The 18,229-nt window shown below is 25.8% G+C and overlaps 1 protein-coding gene across 8 annotated transcripts in view; it reads right to left on the bottom strand.

Annotated features, from left to right (window-relative positions):
* Positions 1–4,914: 4,914 nt before the first annotated feature.
* Positions 4,915–18,229, bottom strand: part of LOC124949644 (QRFP-like peptide receptor) — a 41,932-nt gene continuing 28,617 nt past the window's right edge. Inside the window, exons 6-10 of one of the 8 annotated variants that reach the window (XM_047495115.1) lie at positions 14,260–14,386; positions 13,621–13,781; positions 10,834–10,995; positions 10,185–10,242; positions 4,915–5,602 (exon numbers count right to left, since the gene is read on the bottom strand). In XM_047495115.1, coding sequence (XP_047351071.1) covers positions 10,218–10,242; positions 10,834–10,995; positions 13,621–13,781; positions 14,260–14,386 — 475 coding nt within the window. In that variant the 3' untranslated portion in view covers positions 4,915–5,602; positions 10,185–10,217. Of the gene's footprint in view, positions 5,603–7,463; positions 7,626–10,184; positions 10,243–10,833; positions 10,996–12,552; positions 13,269–13,620; positions 13,782–14,259; positions 14,387–18,229 lie in introns of those variants that run through there. The other 7 variants (XM_047495106.1, XM_047495125.1, XM_047495134.1 and 4 more) reach the window with 7 other exon arrangements.

Here is an 18,229-nt window from a genome sequence, read left to right as displayed (position 1 = left end):
TACTAGAACGTCATGGCTAATGTCCGTCTCAGGAGAAGCAGTAACGCCATCTTGAATTATTCATATAAATGATTTACTACATTACCGATCGTCGATATAAGAGAATTTATTATCTAACGTCGATAATACAGAATACTACGTTGATTGTCAAAATTAATTTTTATTTTATCAACATTGATCGTTTCAATACTTATATATCTCTATCTCACGTACATTGGTCTTCTATTATGTAAAATTCAATAATACAATTTAAACTAAATGTACCATATCCCTTGTTAATTATAGTCGAGAGAAATTAACAATGGACGTGTATCCATTACCTTTAACTAAATTATATACTCTCGAGTAAGTTGGAATACAAATTACGGAAACAAGAGGCATGTGCTTTTTTCCGTAATCTAATTAGTTCCAGTCGACAAGAAACGCCAAGGGAATTAATTACTAGCAGCAATCAAGTACGAAGTGACACGTTACGTACGGGTTAATCCAGGCGGTTAACAAACGACGAAGTTCAGAATGGAATTAGTTTCTAATGCGACGTGCATTCGATCGATCATCCGTTTTCAAAGGTTAATCGTCAAAGACGTTTGAATTTAATGATGAGTTCATTTCGAATAATTGTATCGAATATCGTACATATGTAAATACTATGAGACACCAATAATATTTACTCAAGTATTGAATAAAACAAAACTGTGACAATGTTTAGAATTATTAAAAAAAAAAAATAAAAAAAAAAATGTCCTCACACACACACATATATATATATATAAATGGTGTTTCATATTCGATGTCATCATTCTGTATAGAACTATAGAAATTCATTTTGTTTTTTCTTTAATTTGTACCTTTTTTTAATTATTTATTTATTTATTTTTTTTTTTTACTTTTAATCAGACTCAAGCTGCCATTAAAAAATTATATAAGATTGAATTTTCATCGATGATATCAGAAGGATATGCTCGAGAATTTAATAAGTATTATTTCATGATATTTTATTTATAATATAATTATATAATTATTATAATACATATAATATACATTCGTTTTCTTCTTCTTCTTCTTCTTCTTTTTCTTCTTCTTCTTCTTCTTATTATTATTATTATTATTATTATTATTATTATTATTATTATTATTATTATTATTATTATTATTATAATATTATGTAATTTTTGTTTGATCGAGCGGCAAAGAGCGATAAACTCTATGAAATATTTGAAAGACCTTAAGAATGTGTCACGGGGCGTTAAACTTGGCCGTGATGGTTCTTCTTTAATGGTAAACCCGCAAGTTCCGAAGAAACTACTTAAACTACTTTAGTTCGAGACTAAGCAGGAGTATACATGCAGGTCAGTTGCTCGTAAAAACATTTAGAATTTCACGTCAAAAGAGAGTAACCATCTTTGGATATACTATATTCCTCTTATAATTTATATGTTGATGTATATAGCAATATGTCGAGCTTATCAGAGTTCTCTCCCTCTCTCTCTCTCTCTCTCTCTCTCTCCCTGTCTGTCTCTTTTTTAAGGATCCTTTTCAGCACACGAAAGTTGAAATAGACTTTGATCTATAACTCATCTGGTGAAATTTTCAATTTCCCGCGTGGATTGACACGAACGAGACTCATTCGTTATTCAAAAGATCCTACGATCGAGAGAGAGAGAGAGAGAGAGAGAGAGAGAGAGAGAGAGAGAGAGAGAGAGAGCGACTGATCCTCCAGGGAAAGGACTTAATTCTTATGTCTTCGGATTTGTTTGAAAGATCAAATTTTCATATAACATCTTGACGTAGTCGTTACACACACGAAAGCGACCGCCTTGACGTTAAGAGAAAATCGAAAGAAAAAAAAAAAAAAAAAAAAAGAAAAGAAAAAGAATAAAAAAGAAGAATCGAGAAGAGATACTCGACTTCTTTGATGACTTTCTTTTCTCTACTTCAACGATTAAACGAATCTCTCTATCTCTCTTAAAAGATTCTTTCTATTTAAAAAAAAAAAAAAAAAAAATAGAGAGAGAGAGAGATTGGATTAAAAAATAATAATAATAATAATAAACGGAAGGAAAAAAAGAAATAAAGAAAAAAGAAATCATTATAAATTTGTCCTTATTTATTTATTAAAAAAATTTAATCGCCACGAAAAGTCTTTCCATCGTCGTTCACTTTTCTAATCTTTCACGTAATAAAATCGAAGTTTTCAATCTCTCTGAAATATCCATACGCATCCAATCTAAAGGAAATAATACGTTTCTCAGTATTATCGAATTGAAACTATTTCACTTTGATTCTCTTAGATACACTTCGTATCCCCAAAGAAGATTTCCAGTCCGTTCTATCGTATCTTATTCTTACCCTAACATACGACCATCAACTTCACTCCAACTTCAAAGAACATCGCTCGAGTCCTTTTTTTTATTCCTTTCCTCTTCTCCTATTTCTCTTATTTCACATCTTGATCTTGCGTTTCTCATGCGGAATGATTTCCGTTCAGGGATTCTTCACCTCTCTCCTTTGCATCATCCTCACTATCAATCCCACCCAACTCCCTCCACCCACACTACTTTCTGTAGATTTTCTTCCTACGCGATTTACCGTACTTCGTCCCATTTTCTTAAACGATAACTAAATATATATATATATATATATATATATATATATATATATATATATATATTCACAGTCAAATCTAATTAATACTTGAGAACTTTAATTAAGGGCTAGTCAAAAGATGATCGACGATTAATTTTCAAAGGAGCTTTTTTCGTCTAATAAAAAAGTTCAGAACAAATTTTGCGGTACATTAAAGGGATTAAAGGATTTTTCTTTTTCTTTTTCTCTCTCTCTCTCTCTCTCTCTCTCTTTCTCTCTTGTTTTTCTTCTTCTTCTTCTTCTTCTGTTTGTGTTTTTTTCTTTTTCATAATAATCGAATCGAATGAAAAAAACAAAAAAAGAATCGTCGAGAGGAAGTAAAAGTTTTATTTCATTCTTGATCAATGATCGACGATAATATAATCGTTAAATTATAATACATATTCTTTTTAACAAGATAACTTTTTTTCTTTTTTCTTTTTTTTTCTTCTTACTAGTATATAATGTATATATTTATATACACTTTTTTATAAAACTTTTTGCAAAGCTTCCTATATATATATATATAATTATATAATTACATATATATAAGTATAAATGTGTGTGCATGTGTATGTGTGTGTGTGTGTGTGTGTGTCTACGTATATATATATATATATGTGTATATATTTTATATATAATTTGTAATAAAATTAAATTGAAATTAAATTCGAAACATCAGTTTGATTATGCTCAAATGTTTGCGTTTATCGTTATGTCAAGTGTCAGATTTTACTTTTAATATCTTTAACACCAGTTAATGGATTAACATATTTACTTGACAATCATAAGTAGGCGTATTAATGGGGCGTATTTGAAACTCGATGAGACGACAAATCTTGGTCAATATTCAAACAAGGATGATATTGACATTTCGAAAATATTTCATATAAAAGAAATGATCGTAACAAAATGTTATCGTAATTCTAAGAAATAAAATATAAAATATAATTACAATACTATACCAATATAATTATTGAAAGTATTAGCATTAATAATTAAAAATGAATTTTCCTGATTCATATTGATAAAGCCTATTTCTTTCTTTCTTTTTTTTTTTCATCTCTACATACGAGAAATCCATTCCTGAATTTTTGTATAATTTTGTTACATTCTTTATACACATATATATATATATATATATATATATATATATATATATATATATATATATATTAGGAAATAAATACTATTTGAAAATCAATGATATTCATCTTACAAAGGAGAATATAAATAAAAATCTTGAATGACAATAGAACGAAAAATGACCATAACTTTGTATCTTTTATCTTTCATTTTTTTTTTTTTACATACACACACACACACACGCGCACTCTCTCTCTCTCTTTCCTCAATTGTTATAGAATACAATAGACATAAAATTTACAATTTGGAATAAACATTAACGACGCTCGATATTTTCTATCCTTCAAAATTTACTTTTCTTATTTATCCTTAACATCAATACATTTAATACTTTATGTATTTAATTACAATCGATTGTAGACCATTATGATAATCTTATAAGGAATTGAAAAAGTCTTTTTCATAATTATTAACACTTGAATAATTACAATACCACATACGTATGTAGTGTACAATGATAATTAATAAGAAATATACGATAATGTTATAAACGATAATTTTATGTGAAATACGACTTTAAAAATGTTCTCCATTATTTTACAAAGTTACTGTCATGAATTTCGTTTTTTTTTATTCTTTTTTTCTTTTTTTTTTTTTTTTTTTTTTTTTTTTTTTTTTTTTTTTTTTATAACAAGATTCGTATCTTTGAAATGCAATCATCGAAAAAACATTTATATTATTGTTGTTGTTATTATTATTATTATTATTATTATTATTATTATTATTATTATTATTATTATATAATATATATATATATATATATATATATATATATATATATATATATATATATTCATTTCATGTAATATACACCGAGAAAATATTTACGTATATATTATATAGGTGTTCCTTTTGTAAAAAGAAATTTCATTCGATACAACAACACCGATATTAGAATATATACGATATATTATTAATATTATTATTAATATTAATATATTATCATTTATGTGTAATAAGTATATTAATAAAGTAGTGCATCGATATAACGTACAGTTTATCGATTAATACAATTACAAGTAATTATATATTATTTTGCTTAAGCGAATAAATCTTTTCTCCTTTTCTTATATTATTTTCTTTTCATTTTTTTCTTTCTTTCTCTTTCCTATTTATTTATTCATTCATTTATTTATTTATTTATTTATTTATAGTTTTTTTTTTTTTTTTTTTTTTTTCTTTTTAATCAGCGATTCAATTTTCCCCTCGTTAATGTCGAAAATCCATTAGAGATTTTCTCTTATTATATATCCTATCTAAAAATTATTATTATTACGTCTTACAAAGAAGCACCTTAAGAATGATATGAATCATAGACAAAGATCTATGATCGCAATTATTACGTATATAAGTGTATATATATGTATATAGATGTGTTCGTGTCAGTAAAAGAAAAAAAAAAAAAAGAAATAAAAAAGAAAAAAATGAAAAGAAAAAAAAAATAAGAAAACGAAAAGGAAGATAAGAAAAAAAGAAAAGAAAAGAAAGAAAGAAAGAAAGAAAGAAGGAAAGTGATATCTCAACAAGTGTGATATGCAGAAATTTGCTCGTTTCGACTACTAGAGTCCGCTTAAAACTCTCGAGCTTGAAGGTTCTCTCTCTCTCTCTCTCTCTCTCTCTCTTTCTTTCTCTCTCTTTCTTTTTTTCTCTTTCTTTCTCCCTCTCTCTCTCTCTCTCTCTCTCTCTCTCTATCTCTCACACTCTTTATTTAGCTAGAAACTTTTTTAATTACTTCGTTTCGCACATCGTTTTCCCGTCCAAAAATTTGCCTATCTACATACGAAAAGTTTCCCTCGTCGTGTTTCGAGGACGAAGGAAGAATCAAGTCCATCTGAAAGCATACAGATTGAAAAAAAAAAAAAAGGAAAAGGCCAAAAAAGGGAATCAAAAAAAAGAAATAAAAAAAGAAATAAGAAAGAGGGTAAAACAGGAAATATGTATATATATATATATATATATATATATATATATATATATATATATATACAATAGATTTAAATTTTACAAAAGATTAAAAAGTTTTTTTTTTTTATTTATAATATTTATATATATATTTTTTTTAATTTGCAGATTTAAAAAAACAACATTAAAAAATAAAATATATTCTTTCACGAAATTGAATTTTATAAATATTACTATAAATTAATAACTTTAATTATTCAATTATTAATATTTATCTTTCTTTTGTACACTATTGTAATATTACATAGTAATATGTGCGATTCGAGAATATATATATATATAATATATAACATATATATATATATATTTTATAAATTAACATATACGTAATATATACGTAATTTTAGTGTATATATAAGTAATATATTAGAATTTTCACGCTATATAATTTTTTCAATTTAACAAAAAGATAAAGAAAAAAAAAAAAAAAGGAAAAAAAAAGAGAACATTTAAGAGTTACAGAGAACTATGAAAACAAAAATGTGATCTAAACCTAACTAATTATAATTTCCAATTTTTCTTTTAACTTAAGAAAACTGATTTAAAAAAAAAGGAACAAATAAGAAAAGATAAATAATAAAAATAAATATCCATTCGTTTTCAAATTGAACGGGTATTAAATTAATCATATTTTGATAATACCTAATCTAATGTCCAACCTGCTTGTCGCTTCATAGCAAGTACACAACGGATAAGATTAACTACAACTTTACAATTACTGCATTTGACGTTCAATGACATGCTACGTGCATAAAGTGAAATTACGTGACGCAAATTTCATACTAATTGCAAGAAAGCAAAGCAGGCAAACATAGGAACATATTTGTGTATATAATATATTATATGTATATACATATATATATATATATATATATATATATGTATATATATATATGTATATATATACATACGTATAATAATATACTCTCTACAGAGACTAAAGATCTTAGACGTTCGATGAACATTAAAAATCCCTTGGAAAAAGAAAAAAAACATATATCGTTCGAAATGAGAATATTTCTTTTAATATTTTGTATTATTCATTTTGTATTACTTTATTCATAAAGGAAAAAAAGAAAAAAAAAAAAAAAAAAAGAAAGAAATATATTCAATTTCTATAACTTTTCTTTAGATGAAACATTTGTGTAAAAAATTTTGTGAACATAATTACATCACGAAGAACGACGTGGAAGAAGAAAACGAATGTCTATCTAAAAAATGGAGAATTTCTTTTTATTTTATTATTATTATTATTATTATTATTATTATTATTATTATTATTATTATTATTATTACTTTCTATTCTTCGAGAATTCATTTGATCTTCTTAACTTTTCTCTTTTTAACTTCTAACTTCATTTAACATTGTCATAACATTTGTAAAAAAGAAAAGTTACAAATAAATAACAACACGATATAATTATCATTCTTATAATACAATCATTTGATCGTTTGATAAAACCTTTGGTTAATTTTTACAATGGAACTTTATTTATTTTATGTGTGTATGTGTGTGTGTGTGTGTGAGCAATGTATATGTATATGAAAGTGATTGTAATAACCATTATCGCGATAACATCGTGTTTTCTTTCACGTTGTTCCAGTCTTGCAAAGAGAAAGAGAAAGAGAAAGAGAATGAAAAAGAAAAAGAGAAAAAGGAAAAAAGAGAGATAGAATGGCACACAGAGAGAGAGAGAGAGAGAGAGAGAGAGAAAGAGAGACAAACATACAGAAACGCAATATCGAAGACGAGGCATTTTCAGATCTTCCTAGTTAACACCATTTGCCGAAGAAATATTTTTCCAAGCTGCAAACATTTTCATGGGCAGACTACAAGCTGCATGTCGGTCGAGTTTCGTGACTTGGAGTCTTTGAAGGAATTCCGTATCCACCTGAATCGGGCATTCAATAATATTCATCTATTGGCGTATCGCTCGTTATATATGTACGTATACACATACACACATATATATATATATATATATATATATATATATATATATATATATATAATATATGTATTAATGTCATTTAATATTAAATTTTATTATTGAAATTTTCTTTTCTTTTTTTTTTTTTTTTTTTTTTTTTTTTTTTTCTTTTTTTTCTTATTTTTTATATGCTTTTGTTTTTTTTAACAATGCAGAAATTTCATTGCATTTATAAATTATACATGTATATTTGCGTGTAAATTTTTTTTTTTTTTTTATTTAAATCATTCAATATTGAATCTTATTTATTCGAAAATTTGTTTTACGGTCATTAGAAAAATTTTATCGTATTTGTTTCGGCTAAAATAAATGCAAAAAATTTCATTGTCCTTATAAATTATTCTTAATATTTTGTATTAATTATTGTCGATTTGAATATTGAATATTGAATTATATCATTGATTCGAATTTACCAAAGGCAATGGAAGACTTTCGTTGCATTAGTAGACTATATATATATATATATATATATATATATATATATATATATATATATATATATATATATATATATATTTTTTTTTTTTAGATTTATATAAATTATTTTTTATTAAATATTAAAATTTTATTGATTCAAATTTGTTTGGCTAAAAGAAAAAAGCAAAGGAAAAAATTTGATTATAAAAGATAAATCTATATTAGGTACCTATCTATCGAACTTTTTCTTCCTTTTGAATGATTCGACATTCGTATAAAACATTCGAATAAATCTTCGATTTACATTGAATAAATAAAAAAAAGCGTAGAAATCTGACTTAGGAATCGTGTAAAAAGTATTTGAAAAGATTTGCAAACTACTTTCCTTCAAACTTTTTATATCCAACCTTAATGCTCTACGATATTACTTTACATTTGTACGTATATGGACGCACAGGTACAAATATATCTACATATATACATATATACATACATACATACATACATACATACATACATATATATATATATATATATATATATATATATAATACATATGTTTTTTACTCTTAGAAATTTCAAACTTTTCTTTTATGAAATCGTGAAGTTTTACTTTTTTACGACTTTCATGATTATGGCAAGCGAACCGTGAAAAATTTGTTGACGATCGATGTTGGTAAATACACACATATGTAATACATATACAAATACATATGTATATATGTAAAACGTGATATAAATTTAGTAACCAAAGTTTTCTCTCTTATAACATTCAACAAGATTGTTCATTCGGAAATTTTGTAATTTCTCTTCTCTACAGGTATATAAATATATGCATATATATATATATATATATATATATATATATATATACATGTATATATATACGTTGTATATGTATATATATTTGTATGTATATATATATGTACATAGATATCTATGTATGTATATACGTATGTATATAATTTGATCAATTATTTCCGAGGTATTTTCCAATCTTCTTGTCTTGTGACAAACGAGATGCGGACATTGATACCATTAATTAAAATCATTCAATTTTTTTCGAACGAATAATGATAAAAATATCTTTGACAATTTTTCTTATACGTAATAATTACTTAAACTAAAATACCGTTGATCATTTTTCTCTTTTATAATCAATAACAGAATTTCTCGAACTTTTATTAATCGAGTTCAACTATCGAAAAATGATAATTTTCTCGCTAATCGTTCGAAAATATCATTTTGCTTTTAAGAATTAATTGAAAAAGGAATATAAAATATATTTGATATTGAAAGATAAGAGTTTGTAAAATGTCGGACGAAGAAAAATAATCATTTTCATATAATTTTAACCAAAATTTTTGTTTGAATTTGTTCGTTCCAATGATGATTATAAGATATACATCTTCAAAATCTTGAATTTTTATCAAAGAGAAAGGGGAAAAAAAGTATGAGAGAAAAAAAGAACGAAGAAGAAGAAGAAGAAGAAGAAAAAAAAATATACTAAAGCTTTATCGTGTTCGTCGTAAAAAAAGAAAACGAACGGCGAAAGTTGACATTTTTTAATTTTCTTTTTTATTATATTTTTTTTCTTTTTTTTTTTCTTTTTTTGCTACTATTATCCAACGTATCGCGTCCAACCTCTCATGCGTGGTTATTAGCAATTATAAGGGAACAAAATTTACAATTTATTATATACAAAGTTGACATTTTATTTGATATTACGATAAAGAAATAAAAAGAGAGAAAAAGAGAGAAAAATAGAAAGAGAGAAAAAGAGAGAGAAAGAAAAAGAGAAAGAAAGAGAGAGAGAGAGAGAAAAAGATAGAAATTTATAATCGATATATAAATATACAAAAAAAAAAAAAGGTCGACAAATACAAGGAGAAGTTTATAATATATAAATAATATAGAAAAAATAATAATAATAATAACAACAATAACAAAAAAGAATTTATAAATATATATATATATAATATATAAAAAAAGCAAGTCGGCGCAATTACAAAAGCAAAGCGACATTATGCGAATGATACTTACGAGCAACAGATTCGCTCTAAACGGCACTGTGTTCTACGCAAAATATGAAAGAAAATCGCTACGACAAAGACAAAGTATAATATGTTAGGATCGGTAAGGTGGCGTTCTTTTATTATTTTCTTTCTCTTTCTCTCCCTCTCTCTCTCTCTCTCTCTCTCTCTTTCTTTTTGATAATTAACATGAAAAGAAGAAAGAATTATGTACCCGTTCAAAAATATCATATTTTCGTATCCAAACGTCCAACAATCATGTTATGATTATACGAAAAGGGAGAAAAATTGTATAAAAAAAAAAAAAAGAAAAAAGAGCGAAGAGAAAAAAGATCAATTAAAAAAAAAAAAGCAAAACGAAAAAGAACGAGAAAGAGAGAGAGAGAGAGAGAGAGAGAGAGAGAGAGAGAGAGAAAATAATTGTAATAATTTTTTATTTTTTTTTTTCTTTCTTTCTTTCTTTTTCTTTCATTCTCTCTTTCACGAGTAGGAAGGTAAAGAAGGTGTTTGGAATGAACGAACAAAAAAAGAAAAAAAAAAGAAACGAAAGGGAGGAAAGGAAAATAAAATGAGGGGAAAGGAAAACAAAAAAAAAAAAAAGAACAAAAAAAAGAAAAAGAAAAAATGATTCAAAGAAGCAATCGAATGTTGAAGCATACCTTACGCTGGTAGTTCTGGTTTGACTCAAACTCGAGTGTCTTTTCATCGGAGTTCTGTAACCTCTTCTTGGACAACAAATCCACCAGCCTCCGCAGGCAGCCGATAAGAAACTTTCACGGAAATGTTTCGACATGAACCCATAGATGATTGGATTGATGCAACTGAAATGTTTAATCAATCGGCCTTTTTTTTTTTTGTTACTTTCACCTCGAAACAATTTATTTATTTCGGTCGAACAATTTTAATCAAAAATATTATATATTATTGGTAATATAAGTGGATCGGTAATTATATCAATTAATCCAATAACTGTATTAACTTTATTACAATTAAAATATTTTTAAGTAATATAATTTTTTTTCGGTATTTTATATAAATATATATATATATATATATATATATATATATATATACATATATTTATTTATAATATATCCAAACAATTAATTATCCCAAGATATAATAATTTATAATAATCAATTTATATTACGTACTGATAATTTTTCACAAATATTCATATACATATTGACCATATTTTAAAATGATATTTTTTAAAATTATATTATACATATTTTAAAAAATATTTAACTATTTAAAATGTAATAAAAATACTAACCAAATAAATACAAGCGGTTTATTTCTCTCTCTCTCTCTCTCTCTCTCTCTCTCTCTCTCTCTCTCTCTCTCTCTCTCTCTATCTCTCTATCTCTATTATCATCATTATGATAAGTTTCCTTTTAATTTCTTGCAAGAATAATTGATTTTGAAAAAAGAACGCAAAGTTAACCACTGAGGAATAAAGGTACTTTACTTTCATTGTTAATATATATATATATATATATATATATATATATATATATATCTTTGATGTTGAAAGATGAAAAATGAAATTACAAGTCCCATTTAAAATAGAAACGATTAAAACGAGGTAAAAGATAAAAGATAAAATGGCAGGGCGATTGAATAATAATCAAGAAACGCATTACGTTAAGAACTTTGTGCCCATAAGAAACGACCTACTTTTCCAATTTAATTATCTCTGAAGATTCCAATATGACACACTATGCAAATCTAACGAAGATCTATCACATTTTGTCGATGATAATGAATTTAATACGAATATTTCTAATGATCTATCTATCATATAAAAAAAAAAAAAAAAAATTAAGAGTACTAAGTTCCTAAGTAATAAGTATAATTACGGGATAAAATATTTATTGAAAAAAAAAAAAAAATATTTATTTCCAAATATAATAATAATAATAATAATAATAATAATAATATATATATAAATATCGTATCTGCATTTATTTTGTACGAATTCTTTGTACAAAATCTTCCTTCCTTTTTTTTCTTTTTTTTTTTTTTTTATATAATTTATTTACACTAATAAATTCTTCACGGTATTAAAACCGATTGTTAATATTATCTATGAATCAATCGAGAAAATCGAATATATTTCGTAGCATATCATTTTGCAATAATCGTTGGATGGATCGATCAATAAGCAAATTAAAAAATTTTTTTGTAACAAAACGTTTTACTTATGTATTGATCTCCAAGAAAAAAAAAATATATATATATTTTTTTTTTTTATTATAAAAAAAATATATATATATTTTTTATTATTTATAATATATATATTTTTTTATAAATATATATATATTTTTTTTTAAGTATATATATGTATATATATATACTTAAGTTTTTAAGAGTTTAAAGTTTGAATTGAAATTGTATACGTATATATGTACGTTCGAAATATAATAATCTTCTACTGTACGAAGAACTTCTCTAGTTTGCGGACAGACGGGTATAATCTTTTTAGAGAACATTTCTATCTTCTATTTAAGATTCGACGCGGTTAGATGTTGCTAAGCGTATTTTAAGCTCCTCCGGTTGGGTCATGAAGTGTTCGTGAAAAGCGGGGTCCGCGCCAGAAGGCACAAATTGTCCGACGAATATTAGCAATCTGTTTATTGTCACTTTATCATTTCATAGTCAACGGGCTAACAAATCTCAAGGAGATCTTTTTTCGATTCCAATAGAGAATCAATTTATACATATTGAATTAAATACATTTCCTGATTAAAAATGACACATAATAATTCGAACGACGATAAATTTTCTTTCCTTTTTTCTTTGTTTCCTACGTGCTTTTCATCCGTATTTTTCTTTTTTTCTTTTTTATTTATTTATTTTTTCTTTTCAATTTTTCTTCTTCTTCTTCTTCTTCTTCTTCTTCTTCTTCTTCTTCTTCTACTTCTTCTTCTTCTTCTTATCACGATCTAAATTCAACGTCAATTTAATACAATTTGCTTATCGCACCAGCTGCTATATCAATGATAGCCACCAATTACATCGTAATCGCATCTTCTCGAAGCAAATCATTCGTTCAAATGGTCGTCCACACACCTCCTAGCTGGAAAGAAATCTAACGAGAGGAGAACAAGATGATGGATGTGAAGATGGTTTGATAAACGAGGATAGAAGCTCGTCAAGCAATTGACCAAAATAATTTCTATTTCCCTTCACTTTAATATAAACGTTTAATAATTTCGTTTGAGAGAGAGAGAGAGAGAGAGAGAGAGAGAGAGAGAAAGAAACAATATAGAAAGAAAAAATATTATTAAAAAATTTTCTTACTTCTGTACATTTGTTAAAAATATCAAATAAATTAATAAACTATAAGATGAAGATAATAATAATAAAAATGATGATGATGATGACGATGATGATGATGATGATGATGATGATGATAATGATGATGGGGATGACGATATTACCTGTTGAAATAAGCCATTAAATGGAAAGCCGTGTTCATGTGCTTATAAATTCCCTTTCTCTGACGTGGTAGGATGTGGTAAGCTGTGAGCACGTTGTCGATTAATATAGGACCCCAACAAATAGCGAAGAGAACCACAACAGCTACCAACATCTTTACCACCTATAGAACAAATATTACCTAGGCTAAACGAACAAGTATGATAACTGATTGCATCAATAAGTAATTTCTAATAATTTTTCCAGTAAAATATATTAGCAAATTATAATATAATAAATTATATGACATATAAAAATATTTATTAATATAAAAAAATATATATAATAATATTAATCAATTATATGTTATTGCACTTGCTATAATTTTAATAAAATTCTTCTGAAAACAAATTGATTTATATATAGAGAGACATATATATATATATATATATATATATCATGTTTTATACATCATATAATATATCTAAATAATATATAAAATATATAATAATATATATATATTATATAATAATAAATATAATATTATATTATATAAAATATATATATATAAGAACCAATTATATATTATTCTAGTTGTTATAATTTTAACAAAATAATCCCGTAGAGAAGAAATTGATTAAATATGCAAGAGATACATATACCTGTTTCATAGTTCGAGATTCTTCTTCCGTTTGTCCATTCTCTCGACGTGACCGACGTCCATTTCGCATACTAATTTGTCTCTGTGTCATTGGTATAGATTCTGCATCTACGTTGTTTGGATTGAGTCTGAAAAAGAAACGTAAAAAAAAAAGAAGAAAAAAAAGGAGAGAAAAAAAAGATAAAAAAAGAGAGAAAGAGAAAATTTCATCGATGATACACAATGATTATTGATATAATTAATGATGACAAATATGAATCGTTTTATTGCTCGTTTTTTGTTCTTCTTTTTCTTTTTCTTTCTTTTTTTCTGTTTTTTTTTTTTTTTTTTTTTTCATTCTTTACTTTTCTACAATATTAGTCCATTCATAGAAATTCCGTCAGATTCCGTTCGAAAGCTGAAAATCCAAGAGCTAACTCAGCAACGAAGAAATTGGAAAACGGGTATCTTGTTGCTACTCGCAGAGGCACGTCCGGTTCAGACAAAATAAACATATCTAGTTATCGTAACGAGATCGAGGAAGTGGAAAACGAAATATGTTCGCAGACACTCATACGTTCTTTCATCTACGAAAAATCAACAAAAGATTCTAATCGTCTTAATGCTCTCACTTTCTCTCTCTCTCTCTCTTTCTCTCTCTCTCTCTCTATCTCTCTCTCTTCAAAAGGAAAAAGAAGAGAGAAATTGAAGGAAAAAAAGAAAAAAAAAAAAAAGAAAAAAAAAACAAACAAAAAAAAAAAAGAAAATGAAAAGAAGAATAAAAAACAAAAGATAAATAAAATTAAAGAAGAAGAAACCAAATGTTCTTTTTATATATATATCTTAAACTTTAGGATACATTTTGATGCGGCTTTGTTTACTATCTTTTCTTTTTCTTTCTTTCTTTTTTTGTATTTTTCTTTCTTCTTTTTTTTTTCTTTGACTCCTCCTTTACTCTCGATTTATCGCTTTTTAAGAATGACGTTTGTACATTTAGAGAAAAAGAAAAAACAAAAAGAAAAGAAAAAAAAGAGAAAGCAACAGAAAAGAAAAGAAAAGGCGCGAACTTTTTTGGAATGGTTCCTCGTATGAATAAGAAAAGAAAAAAAGAAAAAAAGAAGAAAAAGAAAAGAGAGAAGAAAGGAAGGAAAAAAAAGGAAAGAAAAAGAAGCGTATAATTTTTTTTTTTTTTTTTTTTTTTTTTGTTTTTTTTTTTTTTTGTTAAAATATTATACTCTTTGTTAAAATAGTATGTTAAAATATTATGTTAAATTATAATTCGTATCTCTCGAAGATAATTTCGAAGATCGAATTATTCGCAATCCCTATCGAAAATTGTGCATTTCATTTTTACGACTATAATCGAAAATGTCTGCAAAATTCGAACGGTTCCAACATTTTCTGTAATCACGGATGCGATAAAAGTCATTAGCACTACTTTAGACGTTCCCTTCCTTCTCTTTGGTGGTTCAAACGATCGATCAAAACTTTGTTGTACTCACTGTACTTTAGCACTGTATGAGTTTCACCAAAGAAATTCTCGCCTTGACCGATAACCTAATCACATAGGGAATCGAGAAGAGAGAATTCTATTCGATTCGAATCGATTAGGTATTCATTTATCTATTTATCGAACATTTATTCATTGAAATTCTTTTCAAGGTTAATATTGACAGCTGATAATCAAATTATATATGATACACTAGTTGAAAACTAAATATCATGATTATATATAAAATAAATATATGTATTTATATTTATATATATATATATATATATATGTAATATAATTAAAATATTTAGAATAGAACGTTCAATGGATTATATAAGTTATAATAAAAATTCATGTTACAATTATATCATATAGATATATAAAAATCGATAGTTTTTCTATTATTGAACTTTTCTTATCATCGGAAAATATTCGAGATGGAAAATCGAAAAGTCATCTTAAATACGCGAGCTAAGCGGTTTCATATTCACTACGATATATATATATATATATATATATATATATATGTATGATATGCATAGGGTAATACATTTTACTGTGAACGGTAGAATATCTGACGAAGAATTGAAGTTACAAAAAAAATTTTTCCTACAAAAGTTCTTCGATATAAAGGAACACATTGTGCGGTATAAATAGTTTTTCTGTGAATGGAACGATGAAAGAGATTTCAAGACTATCGTAATTTTTTTTAAATGGGACTACATATTCTTATTATCGCGAGAAGATAATTGAGATCAGTAAGAATACAGCGAATTATAATGCTATAATCTTGTTGTGGTACCATGAGAATAAAAAAAAAAAAAATCCCAAAATTTTGACAATTGACGTAAATAATAATCGACGCAGGAAATAATTATTGGATCATTTTTTTATCGTTGGTACTCGTCAAAAATATGCAAATTTTTTAATTGGACCGTTAAAATGACATTTCCATGTATCAAAGATACAGAATCTAATTTCAACATGGCAGATCTTTTGTTCACGTGCATTGATTTGTTCGCAATTTTTGTGAATTTTTTCTTCACTCCGGAATTCTTTTTTTTTAACATACGCATTACGGTATTATCACTAGATTCGTCTTAATCTCATCTATCATTTCACGTTGATAAAAATATAGCCGTATTAAAAAAAAAAAAAACCTTAAAAAACCTTAAACCTTCCCTTCTAACACAAAAATGTAAAAATTATTTATATATCATAATGTAATTCGTTTATGCTAAACAACTTTCGTATAAATATTTTTTTTCATAGCTTTGATTATTCTTAAATTATAAGATCGTTAGCATTTAAATGTAACACCCTGTACACGTATACAGGGTGTTACATAAATATCCAAACAAATTTGAAATTACGAGAAAGTTTATTAAAAAAAAATTTTGTACAGTACTGAATCAGCTAGAAAGTCTAGATAAATTAAATGTAATTAAGTAATTTTTTGTTTTCTCTCTCAATCGTAATATTTTTGAATTATGAAAGATCAATATAATTTTTCGAAATTATATTATTATCGATATACATTTTAATGACTGACTAACACGTTCCTATTTTATTTTATGAATACAATTACACCTATAAAATAAAAATACATTATTTACAAAACAAACTGTTGCGTATTTTAACGAATTGTCAAAAAGAAATATTACGTAGCACAATGATTATTTTTTTTAAATTAAATCATATGAAAAGTCAACTAGACACTTAAATATTTAAAATATCGATCATTTTTCATCATCAGAGATACAATCTTGACTGCGATTGATCGTTAAAAAGAATTATAGGCATTAATTTAAAAAAAAAAAAAAAAAAAAAAAAGGAAAGAAAGAAAAAAAGAAGCAGAAGAAAAAGAAATAAAAAAGAGAAGAAAAAAAAGAAAGGAAATATTTTTACATGCACTTTGCAGCTGACTCAGTAACGTGCGAATTTCTCTCTCTCTCTCTCTCTCTCTCTCTCTCTCTCTCTCTCTCTCTCTCTCTGAGTGAATAAAGTTTCTTTCTGTAAATTCAACCAGTTGCGAGAATATTTGCTCGCACACATTTACGGACTGGCACAACTGTATAAGTAAGTACGTAAGTACATTCGATCGGTTAGTTCTCTTTGGCTCAATCTATTTTCGAACGATCCAAGGTACCCTCAGATTTTACATCGAAAGGAAATGAAAAAAAAAAAAGACGAAAAAGAAAAAGAACAAAAAAAAAACGCACGAAAATAAAAAGAGAAAAACATTAACTATGGCTATTTGCACTTTGAAATATCTCTTCCTGTTTATCAAAAAGATTTCGATCATCATCATTGAAGTCCATGATTTTCATTGCCTCTATGTTGGTCTCGATTATGTGAGCTATATAAACGAATGGATCTATTGCTTCGATCGTTTGGGTATCTTCGATTAATGGCAATTTCGTTGCATAACATAACTATGACAAATGGCGGATTTAATCACAGGCGTTAACTCAATATCCCTATCTCCATATACGATAAA

This window comes from Vespa velutina, chromosome 1, assembly GCF_912470025.1.
Source record: "Vespa velutina chromosome 1, iVesVel2.1, whole genome shotgun sequence".
In the NCBI taxonomy this organism is placed as follows: Eukaryota; Metazoa; Arthropoda; class Insecta; order Hymenoptera; family Vespidae; genus Vespa; species Vespa velutina.
Note: the sequence above shows the minus strand (reverse complement) of the source record. Positions and strands in the feature narration are given on the sequence as shown.